Here is a 23,904-nt window from a genome sequence, read left to right on the forward strand (position 1 = left end):
CACAACGCACAGTGCCTAAGACCCAACATCCAATGGCTGTACACCGGCCAGAAGGAACAAGGAAGGGTCAACAAAGTGTAAAATCTACTGTCAGGATGAGACACAACAAGGACTACACTGAAGCAATGGCCCCTGAGGATGAGCTAATGAGGCAGTTGATCAAACAGACATGGATCATGGATACCATGGAAACAGTGGCGATGCCACCACAGGATAAGCCACTCCATGGAATGGACCGGTCCGAGATACCAATGGTTGGAAACGGCAGCACTGAATGACAGCACAGAGGCACTAAAAATGGCAACAGGAGAACAAGCAGTAAGCACTAGGTCACTCAAAGCAGGGGTGTGTCTCAACACAAGACCCAAGATGCAGAATGAGATAATCTTGCACATAGTAGGAGGGTGGAAGTCCATATAGCAGGAGCCAAGAGTGTTGTAAAACAACAAAGCTGTGTCCTGTGGGACCTTCAGTTTCAAACAGACAATGGCAAACAAGCCCGAAATCATGAATGTAGATATGATACAGAAAACAGCAGTGGTAATAGATATGGCATTCCCAAGGGAAGGAAATAATCAAAGGACCAAATGCAATAATCTGAAGAAACACTATGTGGAAAAAGCAAAACAAGAGAATGTGGAAGGTTAACACCATGGTTCACTTGGGGCTGTGACCCCTAATCTGGAGGAGTGGACCCAACAGATCCCAGAAATGACAACACTGACCTCAGTCCAGAAGAGTGCAATTTTAGGCATGGTCAAAATACCATGCTGCACCCTGTCCCAGGCTTCAAGCCTGAAGTAGATCTCACTGGTGATGCTTAAAATGGTTTTCCCCATTCTCCTATTTTTTTCAACGTACGACGTATTTACATTTACAGCCCAAATATATCAGTCTGCCATTTTAGAAGACAGCTAAAGAAAGAATGAGCGAAAGAGGACAGAGAGAGAAGAGGAAGCATTCAATCATTCATCTTACAAACCAAACCAAACATAACGCGATTCAGGGTGGTGGTAGTGGTAGTGGTGGGGGAGTAGAGCCTAACCCGGCCACACAGGGCACAAGGCAGAAGTAGTGACTAATTTAAAAAAAGAGGATCTTTGCTTTAAGAACAAAGTACGTGGCATTTTTCCAGTCTATGTGCTTTTCAAAAGCCTGTTTTCTCCATCCTCTTCATTCTCTAATGACCAATACAGACGGTCTGCTCAACCCCCCCAGACTAAAGTCTTCTGTAGAGCCATTGTTTTGTTTTGCTCCTTCCATCTCCCTTAATGGCTTCTCTTTCACTCCTATGCTCCTCATTCTCCAAATACCCAGAACACCTGTTCAATACTGCTTTCCATACCTCCCAGGTAAAAAAGAAAAACCCTCAAACATATGGTCTGCTGTAGAAAAGAAGGCCAAAAAGAAATATTATGAAATGAAGCCTAATAAAATAATACTTTCTTTCTGAAGACATGAAAAAAATCTTATAACACAGGAACTGAGATCTGTTAAAACCACAAGGGAAGGTGACAGGTGTGGTAAGTTCACCATGCTGCTGAAAACCTACTTTAGTTCCACATCTGACCATTCTTGAACGTACTTTATGTATTTTTGATTGCTCTGCTTTGAAAATTAAAGCCAAATATTACATTTCCTAGACAGGCAAGAAAAAGACAAAGGTTAGGCTATTGTCTACAAATAATAAAACAAATAATAACATTAAGTAAATATAAGTAAATTACAATATGAATATGTCCTTGGCAAAAGGTGACCTATTGTACACATATACCTAAAACATATAAATAATATAATTTAGCAACGTATTCCACAAACATCCACCAGTATACTGAAAGTTATAACAAAGTTATAATATAAAACTTTATTCTGAAAACTGTTAAACCAGCCATGTATGTATCTTCTAACACACCCAGTGACTGTGCTATATGTTATGACTGGTCTGACCAATTTAGTCCTAAGCTTCGTGAACTACTACTGTAAGGCAAGGCCTCCCAAATTTGCAGAGTTCCTTTAAAAGGTCCGAGATTCCAGAAGAAAAAAAAAACAAAAACTTCCAAGATGTTTTCAGCATTCATACAAAAACCCTGTTCACAACCACTGATTTCTTCACTATAGCTAATGTATCATACACTTAGTGAGTTTCTTAGTTTGGGGTTTGAACCAAACAACACAAATTCTTGATGGGACAGTTTATTAACCAGCATCCAACCTTGGACAATTCCATGCTAGGAATTTTCTTTTTGTCTACCTTATTTCTATGAGACACTAACAAGGATGTATATCATTGGCATCTTATTTACTATTAGTATTCATCAATAATGCTGATCAATTCAGTACCTCATTAATACTCTCTGTGGGTCTTATTATTTTGCAAAAAAACAAAACAGAATTCATTATGAACAGCATTAATTTTTTTTTGTTATTCTGCACAACAAAATATTTGTTCTTTGGTAGAAACAGTTGCAATTAAAAAATCACTAATGTAGAGTGACTAAAAACAAAAAATATTTTTACTGCAAAGAGTTAAAACCTAATGTAATTCCTATGCTAGTGCATATGAAAAAATATCAACCTAAAAAGGTTTTTAGGTGATCAATAACTGAGCAGTTTATATACAACTTATCGTTAGGCTTTATTTATTATCCTATATAAGAAAGGTGATCAGAATATGCTATTTAGTGTTTATTAGGCATTGATATTTAGCATTTAAATAAGATAAACAATTGTCAATGTTTCGGTTCTCCATTGTGCTTGTCTTCCTAAACTCAGGTCCATATGACTTAAGACCTTAACTGTCCATTCTGAGCAGACATCTGGACATGAAATTACCTTACTTCTCCAAACAATGATGACACAGATGTCTAAAAATACATATCAGCTTACATTACCAGATAATTGCCAGTGATTACTTTTTTCTTGCAGACAAGCTAAAAATACAATAACTGATTCTCACACTTTACATGCCCAGAACTACACTCAGTTTAAGAAGTGCATAAACAATCAAGAACCTTACATGAACCCAATCTGAACACCTGCTTTGCTTCCCCATATCACAGTGGTTTTAGTTCCAGCACTGCCCCAACCCTGCCAAGGAAGTATATCATGGGGGTCCTCTTGGCTCTGTATTCTTTTAATGTGAGCTCCATTATCTGGTCAGTGTTTTTCTGAGATATTAGTTTGGAGTTACATACCAACATCATTCTTAGGCTGCCTGTGTAATCGGCTTAATGCCCATTTTCTAGTTCATTAAGCCAAACTCTGCTGCGCTAGCTGGTTGAGCAGCTCAGATCTTTATCTGATCCCCCAACCCTCAACCCCCCCCCCGGTTTAACACCACCACCTCTTCCTTTTTAATTACGTGGAAAAGGAAATATGCTCAAGATGACGAGAACAGATATAAAGAACGCCTGCAGTTGAATCCTGCTGATTCAGCCCTGACTGTGCTTCCAGGAAATTAACATTCCAAATTTTCTTCCAATATGTTATTATGGCCATCATTTGATATGTTTGAATATGAAGCCCTTGTGTGAAGTGGACAGACACCATATGTTTTGTAGATTAAAATTTAAGGGCCATAACATCCATGAGTTGGACACAGCCTAATTTATGTCTGTAAAACCTTCAGCATGTCAGGAAGCCCTCTGGTCATCCTCTACCGATCCCATTTTATTGGTTGTTTTTGGCAGCCACTTCTCTTGTTTAGTGTCATTATTTTCATTTATTGCAATCCATTCGTGGCTGTATAACAACCCTTTGTCCAGGGTAGACCTTAGCAATTCAATATCTTCACCCTGTAGGATGCTTGTCCAGTCAGGACTGCGTTATGCCAGGGATTGCATTTCACCGTGGTTACAGTTGTGGCAAACTCTTTCAGTATGAGCCTATAAGACCATTTAGCAATACACAGAACTTCATGGACCATAACCCACAGACTCCCACCCTGCTGAGAACAAGCTGAAGCAGGTTGCCTATTTCTGGCTGTGGTAAGAAAAGCATGAGATCATATCCTGCTTCTTATTCAGTGGAAGCCAACATTAATAAGTGAGAGTCATGTCTTCAGTAACATCAAGGCAGAAAATGCTGGCCATTGTGAATGTCTTATCAGTCTAAGAGGAAGACAGAACCACAGAGAAAATGGAGAAACAGTTCATCAAAATAGGGACTCCAACACCCTTAACACACATGCTTTTCATTGCAGAATGATTTGTACAAATTACCATTTATTAGCCTCACAGTATGAAACAATCTCAAGCATTATTTTTAAATTAACTTCTCACTTTGGTCTTATTCTTTCTGCTGAAATGACAATGTGCAACTTACTTTTCTTTGTTCAAATGGAAAACCAGTTAATATTAAAGAAATTGAACTTGTTGGGTTCCACTGTTTGCAGAATTATTAGCCATAACTGCAACTACTGTTAAAAAAAAAACAAAAGCTACAAATATCAATCAATTAAAGTCTTGAGTGTTAATTGTCTCATTTACTGAGACAACTAAAAGAGGACTAAATCCACACTAATTACATACCATTTGGTGGTGTAATTGGTGCAGGGCTGTGTGATCACTGTTCTCATTCTGCATCTGGGGTATGTTTTCTCTCCCTTTCTCTTCTTTAGGAGGTCCAATGAGCTCCTGTTTGGTATCAACTAGTCCCAGAACCCCCAACCCCCTACACCAGAGAAAAGCCACTGCCCCACAAAGCAGGTCATAGACATGGTCTGCATGTCTGAAGACTGACCTCACTTACCTAAAAAAAGTGACAGAAACGATCAGTTTCCCATAGGATAGCGAACTTGGCTAATGGCATCATTGTCTGAATGCTCCATTTTGGCAGCCATTTTGGCTAGCGGCTGTCTCATCTTTGAGATAAGACAGAAGTAGTGGGAAATTTCAGCTAGCAACTATTGCAATGTGGTATCCTCCAGACTTCAGGCTGCCGGCCAGTTAAGTGAATAAAGAGGGACGTGGTACCGCTACAGATTTATTTAGCTTAAATGAACTGTTTAAATTGTTGATTTGTGTGTGCTTGGTGCAGTTTGGGCCCATCATTCCCTTTTGGTCAAGTGTTTGTTTTTGAAATGTCACTGTCATCATGGCATGTTTCTTTATTAATAACCCTCCCCCAATTTTCCCATACTACAATCATGCCATTGCAATAATCATTAGTGCATTGTTCTTGAGCAAAAATGGTATTATCTGACACTCTACCAGTGCTACAATATGAATTTTAATATGCTACAGCATAAACCATAATTGTACTGTAGGACTAAAAACATGGTTAATAAAATAATTTATGCAGTACCAAAAGGTACTGCCCCCTGCATTATATATGCCTATATAACATGTGCAATTCATGTGTTCATAGTATATAGCCCCCTGCGGAGGTAGAAAGTACATGTTACCTTCCGTTCAACCTGTTCATCGCTGGTCAGACTATCTGGGTGGTAGACAGCAATGACACTGATGTGGTAGGGATAAGGTAATGGGTATGGCACTGGTAATGTCAGACAGACCACAGCACTGAGGGTGGCCTGCTGCTAGAAAAATATGCAACAGCAGCCCTGCAGTCAGAGGAAGATGTCTAAACTGTGCATGGCAAAACAGATGTACTATAATACCCAACTGCACACCTGGTGTTTCTAATGAAATTATTTTTCTAATAAAGTGGGTAGTGAGTATTTTAGGGTATGGCACCATCAAATAGTCATAGACAGATCCTTATCGATTCAGAATGGTACTGAGATCATGAACTGGTACTTTTTCCAAACATGTAACTTTATGAAAGAAAATGGTGCAACGTGACTGTGAAACTTAGAATCACTTAGAATTCCCACACCGACATTCATCTGTCGCCACCCATCTTTGTGTGTTCGTTGAAGAATACCTCATGCCTCTCAGACAGAGGGACAGAACATGTCTGGTCTGTGAGTCTTGTCTTTCGTGCTATTTGAGTTAAACAATGATTACCTCATAGGTGCATTTGTCACAGTAGCTATTTTTCAATTTTTTGAGGTCCTTCTTATTGCTGTAACTTCCCTTTCTTCATAATAAATATGTAATTTGCACAGTGATTGATGGAGCTTTTACATTCCTGTTCTGTCGTGATGCACAATCGCAAAACCATCCCATGGTCAACCCCCTGATCTCAATAAAACTGCAGATCTGCTGCTGGTAAATGCTGCGCTGACCTCCCACCCCCAGCACTCCCTGTCCAAGTCCATTTCTGCGAATCTCATTCATAATTCTGGCTCCGGGTTCCAAACTCAGTCTGTCTCTCTCACTCCTCCAAAAACAAACACTATTGTGCTGTATTTAAAACAATTTTAAAAACCTTAAGTGACATCCAGATCCACCACCCTAATGGTGCACTATTAGTTTACATACATATACACACAAATTGAGTGTTGAGGCAGAGGTATATTGCAAAGAGTACAGGTGTCGGTATCCTGAGGGTAAATCCCGTCAGTCAATCTTAATCCAAGATGTTAACCGATCAATCACAAGAAAAGAAAGAAAAGAAACGGCACACAATTCAAAACTAAGCAAACTGGACAATGCCAACTTGGAAGTACTTAGCAGCCCTTCTTATACCCCACATCACGTGATCGGTTAGGTGACGTCAGTTGGACCAGCTGCAGGGAACACCTGGACAGGAGTAGGTGGAGCAGACTGTGACAACCAGAACATAAACACAAAAAAGAGGCAGAGGACAGACAGACATAACACAATGTGGCAGTGATCACTTTGGTTTACCATGTGGCTGCAGAGACGTCTTCTGACACCTTTTATTTTTCATCAACACATAAAGCCACTACCCCAGATGCAAGCCATCACATGAATCCACAAACATTTCACTCTTGAAATAAGTTGCGTAATGGCCTCTTGAATGACAATGCCTTATCGTTATGCTTTCTTAATTGCATTATTTTAAGACATAAAAAATCCCTTCTAAGTAACTTCCACCTCCCTTAATGGCTTCTCTTTCACTCCTATGCTCATTCTCCAAATACCCAGAAACACCTGTTCAATACTCTGCTTTCCATACCTCCCAGGTAAAAAAAATAATTAAAAATAATTTTTAAAAAAAACCCTTCAAACATATGGTCTGCTACAGAAATGAAGCCTAATAAAATAATACTTTCTGAAGACATGAAAAAAATCTTAGAACACAGGAACTGAGATCTGTTAAAACCACAAGGGAAGATGATGATGAGTGGTAAGTTCACCATGCTGCTGAAAACCTACTTTAGTTCCAAATATGACCATCTTTGAATGTACTTTATGCATTTTAGATTGCTCTGCTTTGAAAATTAAAGCCAAATATTACATTTAAGAAAAAGGTAAGAAACGGTTAGGCTATTGTCTACAAATAATAAAGTAAATAACATTAAGCAAATAACAAGCAAATTAAAATATGAATATATGTCCTTGGTCAAAAAGTGACCTATTGTACACATATACCTAAAACATACAAATAATGTAACAGTTTGAAGGTCTCAAATTTACAGTAGGTTAATTGTTTTTCATTACACAGCTAGCAAGGCTATACAGTATTTGAAATCTTTTAGAGACCTCATGAACCCAGAGAACTCTTATATTAAGGCAGGAGTGGTTAATACAAATTTTAAAAGGGCCCGTGTGCTACATTTTATTTTATATTTTTCCTTGGTGTCCACTTAGGTTTAATGTCTTGTTTTCCAAAACAGTCATAATTATTTTTTACGTTACCACTTTATAGTCTTTTTCCCTTACTGTGTGTGTTACTGCACGTTTAAGATAGATAGAAGAGAACTGAGCTCTGTTCTGATTGGCTACCTTATATTGTGCCTCATTCAAAAAGCACTTGGCTGAAACACATCTGAAAACTGCTGTAGTCTGCAAAGGTGTATATACATTTAGCCCCCAGCTGTTCAGTTTCATGCATGGGCTGGGGGAAATTAAGTGTTTACTTCAAAAATAATGGGCCTTTAAGAATAACGGAGTGGCCAGGTGGGATGGTGACTTTTAGGTGTTGACCTCCCCCCAAGTTTATAGAAAATAAAAATATACCCTTAATATAATATACCCTTAGCTGTGCATGTTAAGATAAGGGCATAACACATTTTTATAAACCATCTTGAATTTAATAATCTTCCCTCTAGTGGCACTGAAAGTCTTTTCTAAAACACTTCAAATGTTCACTTTTAAGCCTTAAAAAAGTGTTTAGCAGAAGCTAATTGTGTGTTGTAAAGACATCACCCCAGATTCAACTGTACATCCTGTACCCTCCAAACAGTGTTTGTGCTCTTAGTGGTCCATGAAATGTAGAGCATTTCAAATTAAAAGTCATCATGTCTTGGCTTCCTGGTTGCTCCCCCTAGGGCTATATAAAGGAAAGCAACAGCCATAGCTTATTGGCTTACTCAGACAGTGTAAGCTGCTCTAGCCATGAGCATCTTACAGTTTTACTTTTTGTTGCTGCATCTCTTCACACAAGGTAATTGCTACTTCCGCAGACTTTCCCCTATTTGAATATGGGACCGCTATACATATAGGCGTTCTCAGCAGATATCCAGTGAAAAACTGACCCGAATTAAAAACAATTTCTCTTGCATATTATGTAACACCAACTTAATGTTTAGTTTTCAGTTATGTATATACTCTTATAAATTAGTTTCTGATAAAAGTAGAGTAAAGATAGAGGTCTAAAGGAAAACTGCTGAGAATGTTACTCATGGACAGGTGGCGCCTTGCGTCAAGGCGTTATCGGCGGGAGAGAGTCAGTACCACATAGCCGCCCTTACATGGTCTTCACTTTGGACCTTGTGACACAAGAAAGCTGTGATGGCTTCCTAGTAACAAAGGACTTTGTGATGACGGCAGCTCACTGCAGTAAACGGTAGGTTAAATTGTGCTCTTTGCCATTTAGCATCAGCATATCAACATATGAATCTGTACTTAAATACACAGGACTACTTAATGATTTTGGACACATCTGAATGCAAGTTTTCAGTCTTAAAAGGCAATCAGTTTGTTTTTAAACTTTATGAAAGTTGATGAATCAATCTGCAAAATAAATATATACCAAATGTAAATTAATTTTGAAAGACCCCTCACCAAATTGAAGTTCTATAGGAATACTGTCTCATCCTACAAGGACTCAGCATGTGAATTTCATGATTGATGGACAAGTCATAGACGGTTGTCTCATGAGACTGCTTAAAAAAAAAAAAAAAACTCATGCAAAGTCATTAATGCATGTGAGCTACTTGTATAAATATTTAACACATGATCACATCTATTACTTCACTGATACCTTCAGTATAAAAGGCCTAAAGGAATCTCTGGTTTAACTGCAGCAAAAAAGGATATTCATATTTGATAGTGAAGCATGAAAAATAAAATTAAAAATTAATTATTCAACACAAATCAACCAGTCCAGTCAAGAACAAAGCCAAAGATAACAGGTGTTTGTACTAGTACTGAAAACTTTTAGGTGATGACTGCAAGACCATTAACTAGAATTGATGCAACTGTGGCCATATGACTGAAGCTTTAACCAAATGTAGACTTTTAGCTGCACGGCAGCTGTTTATCCTGCCTAAAAATGGCATCATTTGCAATTGTTTGTAGCAGAGTCATAGCGTTTTTAGGGATGCACAACAAAAATGAGCTCAGAATTGGAGATGCCATCCTCGTTGAACCATTCCCACATCCAAAATACAACAACAGCACCTTTGAAAATGACATCATGCTTTTAAAGGTAAGGGAAAAATCCCCCAGCCCACTCCCTTCAGACATGTAATGACTACCACTATTTAGTCATTTTAACATTTACATACTCCACCCACTTTCCCCCCACACAGCTCCAAAAACCAGCAGAGCTCAGTAACAGAGTCAGAACCATTGCGCTGCCCCTGTATGAAAATGAAACATTCACACACAACTGCTTGGTAATGGGCTGGGGAAGCCAGACAGCCAACAGAACCAGTCCATCAAAGGTTCTGCGAGAGGCCAACGTCACCACCGGAAACTGCACGCTACCGCACATTATTTGCTCCGAGGGCTTCACAGGACCCGGCTCTGTTAGTATGACCATTTTTTCAATTTTTAAAATCCATGTCAATCTTGAAAATGGTTTACATAGATTATGATGCTTACTGATGCACAGTAAAGGATATTGTTTTTATTCACAGGGTGACTCTGGAGGGCCACTGATTTGTGGAGATGTAGCACAGGGGATAGTGTCAAATCGAATCAAGAAAACCTTCGCAGCAAGATACACACGCATCTCCCACTACCTTGGTTGGATTTATTCAGTCATTAAGAAGCCTCACAGGTACACTAAGGGATAAAAGTATTCAGATATACCCTTAATTGAAGTGAACAGTTTAAAAGTGTACCCCATGTACTCATTAAACATGTGAACCTCAAAACATGCACTTGTATTTATTTTTGAAAGGCAGCCAAGAGATTCCTTAACTCAGCAGGATGTACAAACCTGCAAGACACTACTGCCCCCTTGTGGTAATCACTCCAAAGTGTACAGACAGAACCCCACTCCCCATCCACTTCATAACACTACTAAGGATGTTAAGACTAGCCTTTGTGGTGAGCTAGCCATCCTCTAGTCTTTAGTTTTACATTACAGGTCAACTCTTTACCTTGAGGCATGCAATACACCAACACTATTGCTACACCCGACCCTCATACCAGTGAACAGGCTACAACCTAAATGTCATGCAGATGAGGCATGAACATGGAAGGGGCAGATAGAGAATCGCACATGCCTGCAGGTGGGCTAGTCAAATTTTAGCAGAAATCCCCAAAATCTACAGTAGACGGAGGCAAACAATAATGATCAAGATATGCAAGATGCTATCACTGTCAAACCATCCCTACTTAAAGCTTGCACATTACAAACAAGTTACAGCACAAATGGAAGTTCACTAGCAAGCTCAGCTCTCACAGGGGAGGGGGGGGGAGGAGAAAGCCAGTCATTTTAAATATTAAAAACATTTCCAATAAGCGTAAAACAAACTGAAGTGATCATGTAAAATAAATTCACACCCAAAATTAAAATAAGGAATATAGAATTATGAATTAAAAGGACATTGGGCACATTCCATCTACTCAGTCACCATCTCCAACAGCATTCCAAAACCGGACATGCATTGACTTGGGAAGCAAAAAATGGTGCATTTTAGATAGAAAGCAGCCAAGTACATTTGTTGTTTGGATAATTTCTGCTTGCTTCCTACTCCATCACCATGGTTCCATATGGACCTCTGGTTTCGTGAGACCAGAACGGTTTTTCAGATATCATGGCTGCACCTAAAGGGGACAGCACAGCCATATCTCCGCCTCTTCAGACTCTCGGGTGCTGTTCTTATGGAGAGCTGAGGACTGCAGAAAATTAAACCCCATCCAGATCCTGAAACAGGTGGTCAATTAGAAAATTAGATTAAAACCCCACCCAGACACCAGCAGCCTTTGATGGTCTCTTCTTGAGCAGTGTACTGTGTTTAAGCGCTCTGATTAAACCAGAGCTAAGGTTTTAGTATTGAGCTACATGCATGGAATTATTACACCTGAAAAGTTTGTTCAGTTATCAGTCTGCCAGATGGCCCTAACCCCCAAAAAAGACCAAGCTTTTTTACAGAGCTAGCAAATGGCATCTAGACTCATTTTGGTGGTCAACCACCTTAACAGATCATTTGTGTAGTCTTGCATGCATTCATTAAGGTTAATGGCTTTACTAGGGCATGTCAGGAAATTAACAAAGAATCTGAGCAGTGAACAGCAGCAACCAATCATCCAACACAGATTAATCATTAATTTTGAATAATTAAGATTAGGGCAGACAAACTAGTTTTAAAATCATATTTCAATGAGCTCCAAAAAATTACTCCATTTACACAAAACATTACCCTACATGCTAAATGGCTCATTACAATCAAATCAGATCTCATTTTTCATGCTCAAAAGTGTGCACGTGGACAAAAAGGTATGAGAGCAGTCAGTTACTTATTTTTATTTTAAAAGGAGGTCAGAAGGCCATAATGTTCAGCATTGAGTTTAAAATAGTTATGGCGTTAGACAGGGTCAAAGTCAATAAACTACCACTGGGCATAAAATTTCCATAACTGATAGAATAAGCAATTGTAAAGCCAGTCACAACTAAACTGTTGTGAACATCTAGTCCAAGTGTAAGGTGCTTCATTTGTAATCGGAAGGTTGCTGGTTCAAACTCCACCGCTGCCAAGTTGCCACTGTTGGGCCCTTGAGCAAGACCCTTAACCTTAACCTTAAATTGCTGTTGTACTCTGTGATAATTGTAAGTTGCTTTGGATAAACGCATCAACTAAATTCCACAAACGTAAAAATGTTCCTTTAATGGAGAATTAACAGGACACAAGTACTGTTTGAACCTTTTAATGATGAAGAAATTGAACACTCCCTCCACAACCCATTTGTGCTTACCTGAAGTTTAAATCCTGCATTAGTCTCTGTTGGTCTGAACCTCAGCTTGACCTCTACATCCAGTGACCTCAACCTGAAAAATATGGGAAAGATCAATATACATGTGCATCCAGGTGAAACATTAAAATCAATTAAATGGCATGCATTAGCAACTTAACTGCAGCATATTAGCTAAAAGTAACAATAGGAACCAGAAAAATGCAATTCTTAAAATAAAAAAAGGACAAAAGGTTCTGAGGCTGACACTTCAGCCCAAGCATCAGTGCCTTGAAAGGCAAAGAAGCAATGGGAGGACAGCATTTCGTTTGATGGAAAGGGCTTTAGGAGTTCTCAAAATATGGAAGAGCAGGGGGACCAAATGTACATATTTAAAATAAAACCTGGAAGTTATACATTCCAAGTAGGACACTGCATTCTCTTCATTTTAGCATGATGCACTGTTGGAAAGGGGCACAATACTGACCAGTCACACAGTTCTTCAGAAGCTTAAGAACTGGGACCATAACAAGGTCTTAGCAGACAAGAACACTGGAGTATTACGTTGGAGGAAATATGATGGACAATATAATGAAACTGTTGGAAGGATGCGTACAGGAGAGCAAAAGTCGTTACCTCACATTACAGGCCTATCTCCACAATTGCCCTAGTCAAGAGAGCAGCTTTCATCTCAGAGGACTCTCGAGTTGGTAGGCACAACACTTCATTCTCCAAGGGGATTGTGGATTTCCCAAAATTGCTAGCAGAGAACTCTTGGATGCAATGAAGCATTATACAGTGCTGGCTATAATACTAAATTATAGTTATGCAAGACCATCCTCTTTACCATTGTTTATAAAAATCCAGGCAATTTCTGCTTTATCTTGCTAAGCACAACAACCCTCAAATCCCCAAATTAAATTCATTCCCATTCCACCCACTCGTACATGTACTTCAGCCTTGTCTAATTCAGCTACCAAAACATTAATCTCACTTTCCAAAGTTAAGCCTAACTAAAATTTTAAGGCACAATAACAAAGCATGTTCATCAATTTCTTTAATGGGCTTCATGAAGCCAAATTTTTACAAAAAAGAAAAAAGTGTTGGTACACAAACAGCACATTTCTTTCCCAGGAAACAAAGTCTTCACATCAAGAGATTGATTTTAAAGTTGCATCCACTTTCCTTTTAAAAGTTACAAAGAGTAAAGTACCTTGGGCCATGAGATCAATTAACTCCTAAACTGAGGCATCAGCCAATAAGTAGTTCACTCTTTGGATACTGAATATTTACAAATCTTTAGCAATACCAAGGTGGTCTGCTAGAGCCAGGGGCTATTTAGCAAGCCTACCTTGCTTCACTAAAGGAATGCATTACAGAACAGTGGCTACAGGCAACCCCAAGAGCACATCACAGCTTGGCAAGCTTCTTTTGAGTATCTGGTGATTCACTTATAAAAGTAATATTCTGCTCCATCGACAACTGTCTTTCAGAGCCGTTTATCTTTTACTGCATGTTGGTCAAACGTTTAACTTCAATTGGTCTTAGAAGCCATCAGGCTGTGCTGAACTGGTCAGAGATTTAACGTAAGTGTCAAAAAATCACAGATTTAAATACAGAAACAAACAAAGAAAAAAAGAAAGAAAGAAAACCCATATGAAGTCCAATTACAAAAGGTACCTGTACAGTTAATCTATGTGTGCTTGAACATTTACAGTATCTAAATGGCCAAGATTGACAGCATCTCAAAGAGCAGGAATTTGAACATGAAAATAAACAATTTAAAAAAAGACTGCAAGATGCCAGTTTGTTTTTAAGTAGGAGAGTATTAAAACTAGTAAACACTCAAAGAAAAACAAAAGGAAAAGATTCTTCGAAGAGCACATCTTTTTTAAGAACAGCCAGCGTAGGGATGGTCTTGGAATCAGGAATTTTTTTTTACTCGTGTGTAGCTGAGGACAAGAAGCAGGCAAGAATAAAGGCACTGGAGTATTTTGACATCTTTTCCACACAATGAACTGATACCACTAAGGGATGGTCCTTTGTACAATTTCAAGGATCTTTAGGATACTGCTCATAATTGTCATACTTGTCACTTGCACACCCCAGGTATACTGGTAGTCACCAAAATCCTGGGAATTAAACTTCTACATCATTCCAGGGTGTGATTAGGCATTCTAGTAGATTCCATATTGTGGCATTTTATGTCTGTTCACATGGACAGGTATGTGGACCAAGGCAGAATGGATTCAACCCCTTCCTTGCAATTACAATCAATTCAGACCCAAGAATTTGATTCAAGCAATTCAGAATGTAAGTACTTACCATAGCTGTCATAGCTGTCTCTGTAGGAGCCGCCTGAAGATCGCTCATAACCACCCTGGCTCCTGGAACGAGGGGAGAAGTTACATTAGAAAAACCAATGAGTAGCACTTAGCCACCGAAGATGGCAATCCCAACCCCATTAAAAATGGACAGATCACTTGCCTGTTGTCCCTGTATCCTCCACCACCCGAGTAGCCCGCACTTCTGTTGAAGTAACCGCCACCATAGCTGCGGTCACCACCGCCATAGCTGCGCTCACCACCTCCGTAGCTCCGCTCACCACCGCCGTAGCCGCGGTCACCACCATAGCTCCTGTCGCCACCCCCATAGCTCCTGTCCCCACTCCCATAGCTCCTTTCCCCACTCCCATAGCTCCTGTCGCCACCTCCATAGCCACGGTCTCCTCCATAACCTCTATCACCGCCATATCCACCTCCTGGACAGAAAGGACATCAAACTTAATACCAACTTGAGTCAAAGTAATATGGCCATTAATATCAAATTATGCACATATTGATACCATATGTAGCATCACCAATTCTGTACAACAATATCTTGGCATAAACCCAATATAAATCTGCGGCAATGGTGGAGGGCAGAGAGGAACGTACCACGACCAAAAAGCCTGCTCCCTGGCATAGCAGCTAGAACACCCGTTTAACCTGCCTGAAGTGACCCCATCACATTCAACAGGGTGACAGTCACCACATCCTCCCATTGTCTTAACTTGGTGTATTGTATTGAACAAAAAAACCCCAAAAAACCACGACCCCGAAATTTGTTGTTTATTGGAATGGAATCTTGCTAAATAAAAGCACATAAAATCACTATATAACAAACTAAATACTCCAAAGACTTATGTAATTAAATTGATGACCCTCTAGGAAAATGTGTGGCTCTAGCAGTACTAATGATACCCTGTCTGGATGAAGTTCTGAGTAAGAGTAATTCCCCCATAACTCATAGATGCAAGAGAATGCCTTTTGGAGTAGCCATGCTACCTAGCAGAGTTATGCTGCCTCCATCTTGCCCACCAATGTCCAATTAGCATTTGCAATTGGACTTTCATATGCAGAACAGTCAGATTATGCTCAGTGACAAATGCATCAAATGTTACAGAATCAAATCATTTGCTACACCAACACTTAAGTTCTTAACTTTGGATGCCTCACGCAGCTCTAAAGTTCCTCCACTTAGAAAATCCTACCTCGTCCTCTGCCTCCTCTGAAAAAGCCCCGGCCGCCACCAGACCCTCTGAAGCCACCAGACCTTCCTCCAGACTTGCCAGCTTCATCAACGCGAATCATTCGACCATCGACAGACTGGGTGAAGAAAGTACAAAAAAAAACAAAACACACAAAAATATGTTATAGCATCGTCTATGACCAACTGGTTTTCACTCCCTTTTTAAAAGCATCGGAGAGAAGAATCACAGCAACTTACCTTCCCATTCATCGCAGCCATCGCGTCCTTGGCGTCATCCGGATTTTCAAACGTAACAAACCCGAAGCCCCTAGATCGGTCCGTCTCACGATCTCTGATGATGTCGACTAGAGTGCGATGTGGCAACGAATTAAAAAAAAAACTACAGAATGAAGTAGTAAACGACGGGAATGTGTGTTATTGGAGATGGCTAACGAACCTTTGGCGATGGTTCCATACTTGGAAAAAGCATCCTCCAATGACTGCTCGGTGGTTTCATAGCTCAGGCCACCGATGAAGAGCTTCCCCTCGTCAGACATCTTTAACAACCAGCGGGAACAAAAACATTCGTTAGCCAAAGCTCCCAAAGCCAAAACACAGGCAAAAGCAGAAAGGCGCTGAACTTGCGCAGCTACAAATCTAGACAAGTTTGAACGCCGTTCTTGTTAATAAACGAATCTCAACCAGTCGTGAGGAGGGGGAGAAGAGAGTACTGAAAGTTCCCGCGTTCGCAATGCTAACCGTGTTAGCATAGCTAGCTAGCCACGTAAGGAAACGCCATTTTCTGCACGCGCGTTAGCCAGGCCGGCTAGCTAGTCAGCCAGGAGTGACGCAGCCATTTTCCAAAAAGGAGCCCCACCGTTTCGACGAACAAACACGTCTATGCGCTATTAAAAGTGGTTATATTGCGAGATTGACGACATTTTAACAGCGTGAAGAAGCCAGAGACACTGCACAAATTCAATGCAATCTCGCCCAGTCCAGGAAACTAGACTATAGGAAACCGAAAGATTATCGGTCGTCAAATCTTTCAGAACAAAGCACAGCACGAATGCTGCAAGCTAGCTCGCGTTAGTCAGCCAAGCTAGCCAGCCACCCAACGAGATCTAGGAACGCCATAGCCATAATCGATTTCTATACAAAAACCTTTACCTAAAGATCTCTAATTTTATGGTTAACTAGATATTTGTATACCTAGTATACCTATACCAATACTGATCAATGCTATCCCTGCATTGAATGCTAATGCTACAACCGTAAAGCAATAGCTAGCTTAGGAATTTTAAAAAGCCATTAGCCATTTTAACTATCATTGCTCACTACAACCATCCACATACAACAAAATATATTATTAAAAATGTAAATTACAGAACGCATTCCGTAAAGCTCCGTTTTCAAGTAAATAAAAGCGGTTACCTTTCTGATATACTCGAGAACCAACAACACACGCAGCTGCTGAATGTGAATGAGAGAGCTTGGATGTAAAATGGAGCCACTTTATAAGAACCGCTCATGAATATGAACGGAAGGGAGTGTCATTCGCTACTATACCTTCACTATACTGCCATCTAGTGAACGTTGAAAGGAAAGTGCAGGCCTACGGAGGATCCAGCTCACATTTTTGGCTTTAATGAACAGACGTGAAAATCTAGCCCCAGAGGGACAGCGTCCAGCAGTTTATAATGATTCCCCCTGTTCAAAAATCTAAACAAAACACAACAAAGTAAACAGCAACAGTAACAACTACACACAAAATTCCTTGCATCCATTAAACCTGGTAATTTACTGATGAGTTAAATCAGTTTACTTTGAGAAAGAGGACTGAGAAATATGTGCTGGCCTCGACAAAAACGACCAGTCTGTGCACTATAGGACCAGTGTTTGATATATCCAAACTATAAAGTCAAAAAGAGACCAAACAGGTTTGCATTTTATTGAATATATCTATCTATGAATTAATAGATCAATAATGTGCAAGGTTGTCTGTGGGACTGTGACTCCTAAGCTGGAGGAGTGGCTCCAACATCCCAGGATGGATGGATGGATGGAATATGCATTATATATAGATATACAAAATCTCCAGGTATCACCTGGTCTTCATGTTATTCATGAAATATATAGACTTCTCCGCTGAACCTTCTACAGGTGTCGTGGGCTTAATTCAGCTAAACACTGATGAAGTGCAGCGTCTACCTGATGACGCTTGTCAGCAGCTGTGATGTGCTGGCTGGTATGAAGTGAGTGGGCTGGTCGCTCTGTGAAGCTCTTATCCTGTGTATAATCTTATCCTGTGTATAATTACATTTTTTTACATTGAAGTTGGGGAGAATATTTTCTTCCCAGATTTTTACGTGCTCCTGATCATTAACCGTAATGAACCTATTGTTTTGGCTCTGCCTTGAATTGATTGATTCTGATTTCTCATGTCTACAGTGACCCATGAGGCCTTGGCATGGCCATATTGCTCTTCTTTCTAAGAGGCCACAGCAATAGACTTCAGACTTCAGATGCAAATGCCACATCTAGAGTCAGTTCTAGACCTTCTGTTAACTCTGCTGTTCATGAAGTAGTTCGAAAACACAGTAGCACTCAACTGGCCAAGAAACAACTGAGTCGATTACAAATACCATTGAATTAAAGCTTTTGTTCTTTAAAGATTGTCACTGTTTCATTTCAAATATGAAGTATAAAGTCAAAACAACAAAATCTTGCTCTCTCTAGGTCAGCTCATATGTACACACACACACACACACACACACACACACACACACAGAGAGAGAGACACACACAATAGTTGTTTTTGTTGTTAAATTCTTCTTTAACTGAGACACTCAACAGAAAGCCTATGCAGTGACCTAAATAAAGGTGTCACATCTTACACAAGACAACAGAAAGCATGCAAAGGAAGAGGTGCAGCACACGGTAGATTATAAATATCTTAACCTCAGGACCAACCTGAGTGCTGTCCTTCGTGTTCACCTCCCACACACATGCGCTCATCAGCTTCCTCTACATTACCACAGTTTTCCATTTAGCCCATTCTGGTGACTTTCTCTCTCTGCCCCTTACTCCTATATTGATGAACCGTGGGCGATCAACATACCATCATTATTACTATTTTAAAATAGATTATTTTTCTCAAAAATGTGAGACAACTAAGATTGTCCATCTAAGACCTCTGACATACTGTAATGTTGGATTTTATATCAGGTTCATTGTATTTTATTGCACTTGCACTCAGACAGACAGTAGAGGACAGTGTTTGCTTGTTCACAGTAGATGAAGGGAGTGCTGCCTGCCTGCCTGCTAGTTTTGATATTTTGCTTCGCAGTGAGGGAGAGTAGCACATCTTCACAAGAAGGCCTGTTGCTTTTATCTTATTGATTTTGAGATGTTGTGATGAAATGGAAATGATCACGACTCTATGAGAAAATGCCCTTCTACTAATGCACCGGTTCATTCATTGTTTGTACAAAACTGGGTGTCACAAGTTAAAGGGCGCAATAATGGAATGTTAGTGTCATGGGGCAGGGAGTGTAGGTACACAGCAACCTGGGCCAGGAGTTTTAACTCTTCCAAACAATCTCCGTCATGTGACCTCCTCACATATCAAGTGTTTTCCCACCTTTCGTTACAATGGCAAAGAGTTTTAGGCCTTTGTCCTGTTCCACGATGAGAAAATATCCAGTTGGGTTTTGAGACATTAAGTCATTTTTGGGTTAAATGCATTTTCACAGTGGGTTTATCATTCTGGATTATTCCTGCTGCCGCAGTACATCGGTGAGTCAGTCAAACATGTCCACTATGCTGCAGAACCTTTGGGTAATGAATTTGGGTCATTTTCTTTCTCATCTCTGTACTTAATTTTTTTCAAGCACTTAAGTACAGAATCATAAATGTCTCACCCATCCTTAAAATGCATCCAGCCAAAGCAAATCTATAGCATTTTAACAGCGTTTAGATTGCTTTATGAGACTTCACTATAGTTCGCTATAGTTATGCCATACCCTGTGAGCCCCTGCACGTGTACTCCTCTGTGGAAGGTGCACTTTCATATGTAAAGCAAACCTTGCCAGCATGCTGCCTGTGCACAGGTTCGATTATTTATTACTCATGCAGATTCCCATGCTGCCCACGGACAGTCCAGATTTATTTATTACTATAATCATACTTTTAAGTACATTGTATTGCACAGTGTCCATTTTCACACTATCACAGACTAGTGTCTATGCATGTTTCACAGTGTATATTGCATTGTGTCGATCACGTGGAGTCTATTGCACAGTTTTCTGGTTAATTTGTTCTGATTTCTTTATCTGGTGTCATGATGTCTACTCTGAATGCATGGGCACCACTTCTGTTCTCAGGTCAGATAACGACAGCACACTTAAAACCTGACAATGGCCCGTCTTACATACACACACCGAGCACAACAGTCTAAATTCTTTTGCCACCATAAACGAGGATCACTGTGGGCCGGGCGTACTGAATGCATCATTTAATATAGGTGAGAAGTACGTTTAAATTTAACCCGGCACTCTTTATGTTAACCTTAAGAGTTCGTATGCCCTTGTAGACTATAGGAGTATAAACAACTAAATAAATGATTTGATTATTTACACTGCATCTTTTTTTCTTTTCTTTGAAAACTATAGAAAGGGGGTAAAAACAATATGATTACTATTACAAATCATTGTAATTTTTCAGTGCTTTCACCAATTTTATGTAGTTTTCTAGAAACAGGTTTGGCCCAATTCAACTAACAAGAATTATCAATAGTTGTTAAGCACAGTGCACCCATGCATTATTATACCTTAGTTAGCACAGGACTCATGAAAAGATCGGTAACTACCTGCTAAGCTGATTCTTGCTAAATTGGTGTAAAGAGAGCAGAGGAGCCTCCAGCGGACGCATAGCAGGGCTGAAAGCTCAGTCCTCGCCTCTGTGAATCTCACAGCCATTTAAACCTCAGAGTGCATGTCTGTGTCTGATACAACGTTAATTGAAATTGCATTGATCCTTGGCATAGTACCCAAGAAGCGAGGCATGGGTTTATCGTCACTCTGGTTGTGTTTACAAGCAGTCTGCGGAGGCGGCTGGATAGTGCTTATTTCCAGCGTTAGCCGTGCAGGTGTGCGTGCGTGTGTGCATGTGTGTAGGCGTGTGTATGTGTGCATGCACTCTGTGGGTTTAAATCTTTAATAGGGCTTAAAGTTTAATTTGAGTAACATGTTCATTATAATTCTAGATTAGTGTCAGCACAAAAAAAGTATTTTCATATCACATTATGTAAACGCTGTTATTGTCATAACATATAAGTACATTTATAACATAATTAATAAGACAAAACATATGACTAATATAAGTTTGTTCAGGAGATTGGAATGACTGTTAATTGTGGATGGTGATTTCAGTGAATCTATTCACTGTAGCCATCCGCTATTGTATGTGTGTAATGCTAGAACGAAGACGATTGCTGTAGAATATAACCGGCTACATGTGAGTCATGTGTGTGTGCATGAATACCTGTTCCAACAACGGTGTGACTCAGTCTCCCTTTTCTTCATTCTGGCATCCATATACAGCATTCATCACCTAATCCACGACTTTTCTCTATTGTTATGAGCATTACAGCTTGCAGCATCATGATGTTGTGGCATTTTTGTCATTTGTAATTGCGTTTTAGGTTTTATTTTATTTTTAGACATTTTGCATTGTATTTCTTTATATTTTACTAATGTATTAAGCACCTAGAGGGCCACTGTAATGACAGTGCTGTATAAATAAAGTCATTATAATTATTGAATAAATAAAATTCATTATTATTCTCATCCTCTTAGCTCTGGTTGAAATAAATGGCCTCCACGCAAAACCATGCCACTAAACATACTACAATACAATATTACATAAATATATATAATTGTGTTTTACACTCAGAGGAATGCCCTTTGTTCCATTCCAAACGTTCCAGCTGGCTGCAGGCCAGCGTGCATTCAGAGTACAGCGTGTACTCAGAGAGCGCGGCCAAAAACCGGCTTGGAAATCCAGATCGCTGTGGCCTCCGTGAGCCCACGAGCCTGATCTGAGCCGGCCAGCCCCGTGGCTACAGACCCACCTCTCCAGCTGGGAGGATGAGCACGTTGCTATGGAGACAGGCCACGGTCCCCTCCCCCAGAAAGCACGACCTGTCTTAGAAGGACAGGGGGGCACATCGTCTCCAAATCACACATGCGAGGGGGCTGATGTCAAACAGCCAAATGTAAAGTGCAAATCAGAGAGCAGGTGAATCTCGGTGAGGCGCAGTGTGTGAAAAGGTCTTTTCTTTCCTGTCTCAGCTTTGCATTTATAGACTGGAAAAAGCTGCATTTATCACCAGATACAACCAGACAACTGGTTTCTCCATTCCATATAAAGTCTAATCTTAAATTACAGTGCAAATAAGGAATCCACACTGAAAATGTCTTCTTCAAGACGTGACTCGAAAACCAGACCCTGTAGGGTTAAGGATATTAGAGCTATCAGTGGAAGCACTTCTGCTGGAGTAGGTAACTAGAAGCAAGTGAGAAGGTGCTGACTTTCTGTTGTTTGCTGTCCCTGGACCTCCATGCCCTGGCAGGCTGATACACAAAACAGCACCCGTTGCCATGGGCGTGCACCGACACTTCATGACTGACGCATTTCCACTCCACCCCCATGGCCGAGGGCGGGTTTGCGAGTCCCACAGGCTTACAGTACATTCATTCAAGGTGAGCTACTGTTTACAGGACACGCGGCTGCCATAGCAACCAGCAGGCATGATAATGTGTACATACATGAAAGTCAGTGATGTTAAACATTCCTTTCACCACTAGAGTAAAATTTCTGATTATGTTTAATACCTTCATGGCAAAGGATTGCACCAACAAAGGCCTAAATCATTATTACGAATAATGTTAATCTGTCTCACAAGCATGTTTACATGGCACACACATATGTTCTGACAGACTGCTCAAGGAGCATCGCAGAATCTGTGCCACAAAAAAGCAATGACCAGGAATAAAAACCGAAGCCGGACCGACGGGCTTCACGTCCGTCCCTTCAGTTGTGGAGAGCCGGAAGTGTCTCCTTCCTCCTACTGCAGCTCTTGCATGACTGACAAGAAGCAAAAGAGGAACAAAGTTTCCCCACACTGCCTCCCTCCAAAACATCATTTGTACAAGTCCATTAAAAAGACATTGGCATGGCGGGAATATTCTGGGCTTTTCTTCTGGACGATCAACCCCCACCCCACACACACACACAGACTGCTGTCCCTGCTGCATGTCCAGAGGATGCAAACTCTTCGCTATGCTGTCTGACGTCAGTAAATGGGTTTCAGCGTTTATCTAAACGCATTCAAGGGATGTAACGGAGGCAGCCGCTAGCGAGCCCCAGGGTGGAAAGGATTACGAAACGATTTGGAGCAATTAAGAAATACTCAACAGCCCAAAACAGAGACAGACAGACAGACAGACAGACAGACATGCACTCATGTGCGCACGCTCACATTTGTCTGAGCGCATGTGGGTCATGGGTATGAAACCTAGGCCTCCGGGGTGCAGGCTCTCTAGAAGAAGACACAAAGGTAGAGAGAAGAACAGCTCGCGTGCGTGTTGCATCAGCGAACGTGGGCGTGCGTTAGCTCGGCCTGCACAGATCGATGACCCGAGGCCAGGGAGTGAAGAAGAGACGGGAGGAAACGCAATTCTCTTCTCGCCCACCCTTTTCCTGCCCTACCATCTCACGCACATCCTCGAAGATCGGCGCTGCCTCTGTAACCTGTCCGATTGGAGGAGGGGCCACGCAGACAAACAGCTCACTGTGAGGCAGATATCGAGGCCAGAGCAGCTTATTAACGAAAATAAAGCAAATAGCAAAACTATACATACAGGGACAGCAGTAGCGTTAAGGTATGGAG

The 23,904-nt window shown here is 40.5% G+C and overlaps 2 protein-coding genes across 18 annotated transcripts in view; one reads left to right on the plus strand and one right to left on the minus strand.

The window, feature by feature from the left end:
* cirbpb (cold inducible RNA binding protein b) overlaps nt 1-17,496 on the minus strand; it is a 59,868-nt gene extending 42,372 nt beyond the window's left edge. For 13 of the 16 annotated variants that reach the window (XR_014120016.1, XR_014120017.1, XR_014120013.1 and 10 more), the window contains exons 1-7: nt 17,385-17,496; nt 16,408-16,507; nt 16,209-16,315; nt 15,973-16,087; nt 14,928-15,201; nt 14,766-14,827; nt 12,465-12,537 (exon numbers count right to left, since the gene is read on the minus strand). Coding sequence is in view for 2 of the 16 variants with exons in the window: in XM_027008138.3 (XP_026863939.2) it covers nt 14,379-14,392; nt 14,766-14,827; nt 14,928-15,201; nt 15,973-16,087; nt 16,209-16,315; nt 16,408-16,507 (672 nt within the window). In the remaining 14 variants the exon portion in view is untranslated. Of the gene's footprint in view, nt 1-10,261; nt 11,416-12,464; nt 12,538-13,484; nt 14,393-14,765; nt 14,828-14,927; nt 15,202-15,972; nt 16,088-16,208; nt 16,316-16,407; nt 16,508-17,384 lie in introns of those variants that run through there. The other 3 variants (XR_004775676.2, XM_081708085.1, XM_027008138.3) reach the window with 3 other exon arrangements.
* On the plus strand, nt 8,380-10,417 carry si:ch211-212d10.1 (granzyme H). Of its 2 annotated transcripts, none has more exons than XM_027008139.3 (5): nt 8,380-8,478; nt 8,724-8,880; nt 9,615-9,744; nt 9,848-10,066; nt 10,178-10,417. In XM_027008139.3, exons 1-5 carry the CDS (start codon nt 8,430-8,432, stop codon nt 10,334-10,336), a joined length of 714 nt encoding a protein of 237 aa, XP_026863940.3. In that variant the 5' UTR covers nt 8,380-8,429; the 3' UTR covers nt 10,337-10,417. The 2 variants fall into 2 exon arrangements, with proteins under 2 accessions (XP_026863940.3, XP_035379282.2); XM_035523389.2 differs by having other exon boundaries at nt 9,618-9,744.
* Nucleotides 17,497-23,904: the final 6,408 nt, after the last annotated feature.

The sequence above is a fragment of the Electrophorus electricus genome, chromosome 26 (assembly GCF_041902795.1).
Source record: "Electrophorus electricus isolate QZ-2024a chromosome 26, ASM4190279v1, whole genome shotgun sequence".
NCBI classification, from domain to species: domain Eukaryota; kingdom Metazoa; phylum Chordata; class Actinopteri; order Gymnotiformes; family Gymnotidae; genus Electrophorus; species Electrophorus electricus.

Excerpts from the sequence above, each read along its gene's own strand:
- si:ch211-212d10.1 (XM_027008139.3), top strand. The coding sequence starts at position 8,430 with ATGAGCATCTTACAGTTTTACTTTTTGTTGCTGCATCTCTTCACACAA. Across the intron at positions 8,479-8,723 it reads GCTGCATCTCTTCACACAAG|GTGGCGCCTTGCGTCAAGGC; the intron begins GTAATTGCTACT and ends ACTCATGGACAG. Across the intron at positions 8,881-9,614 it reads GCAGCTCACTGCAGTAAACG|CAGAGTCATAGCGTTTTTAG; the intron begins GTAGGTTAAATT and ends AATTGTTTGTAG.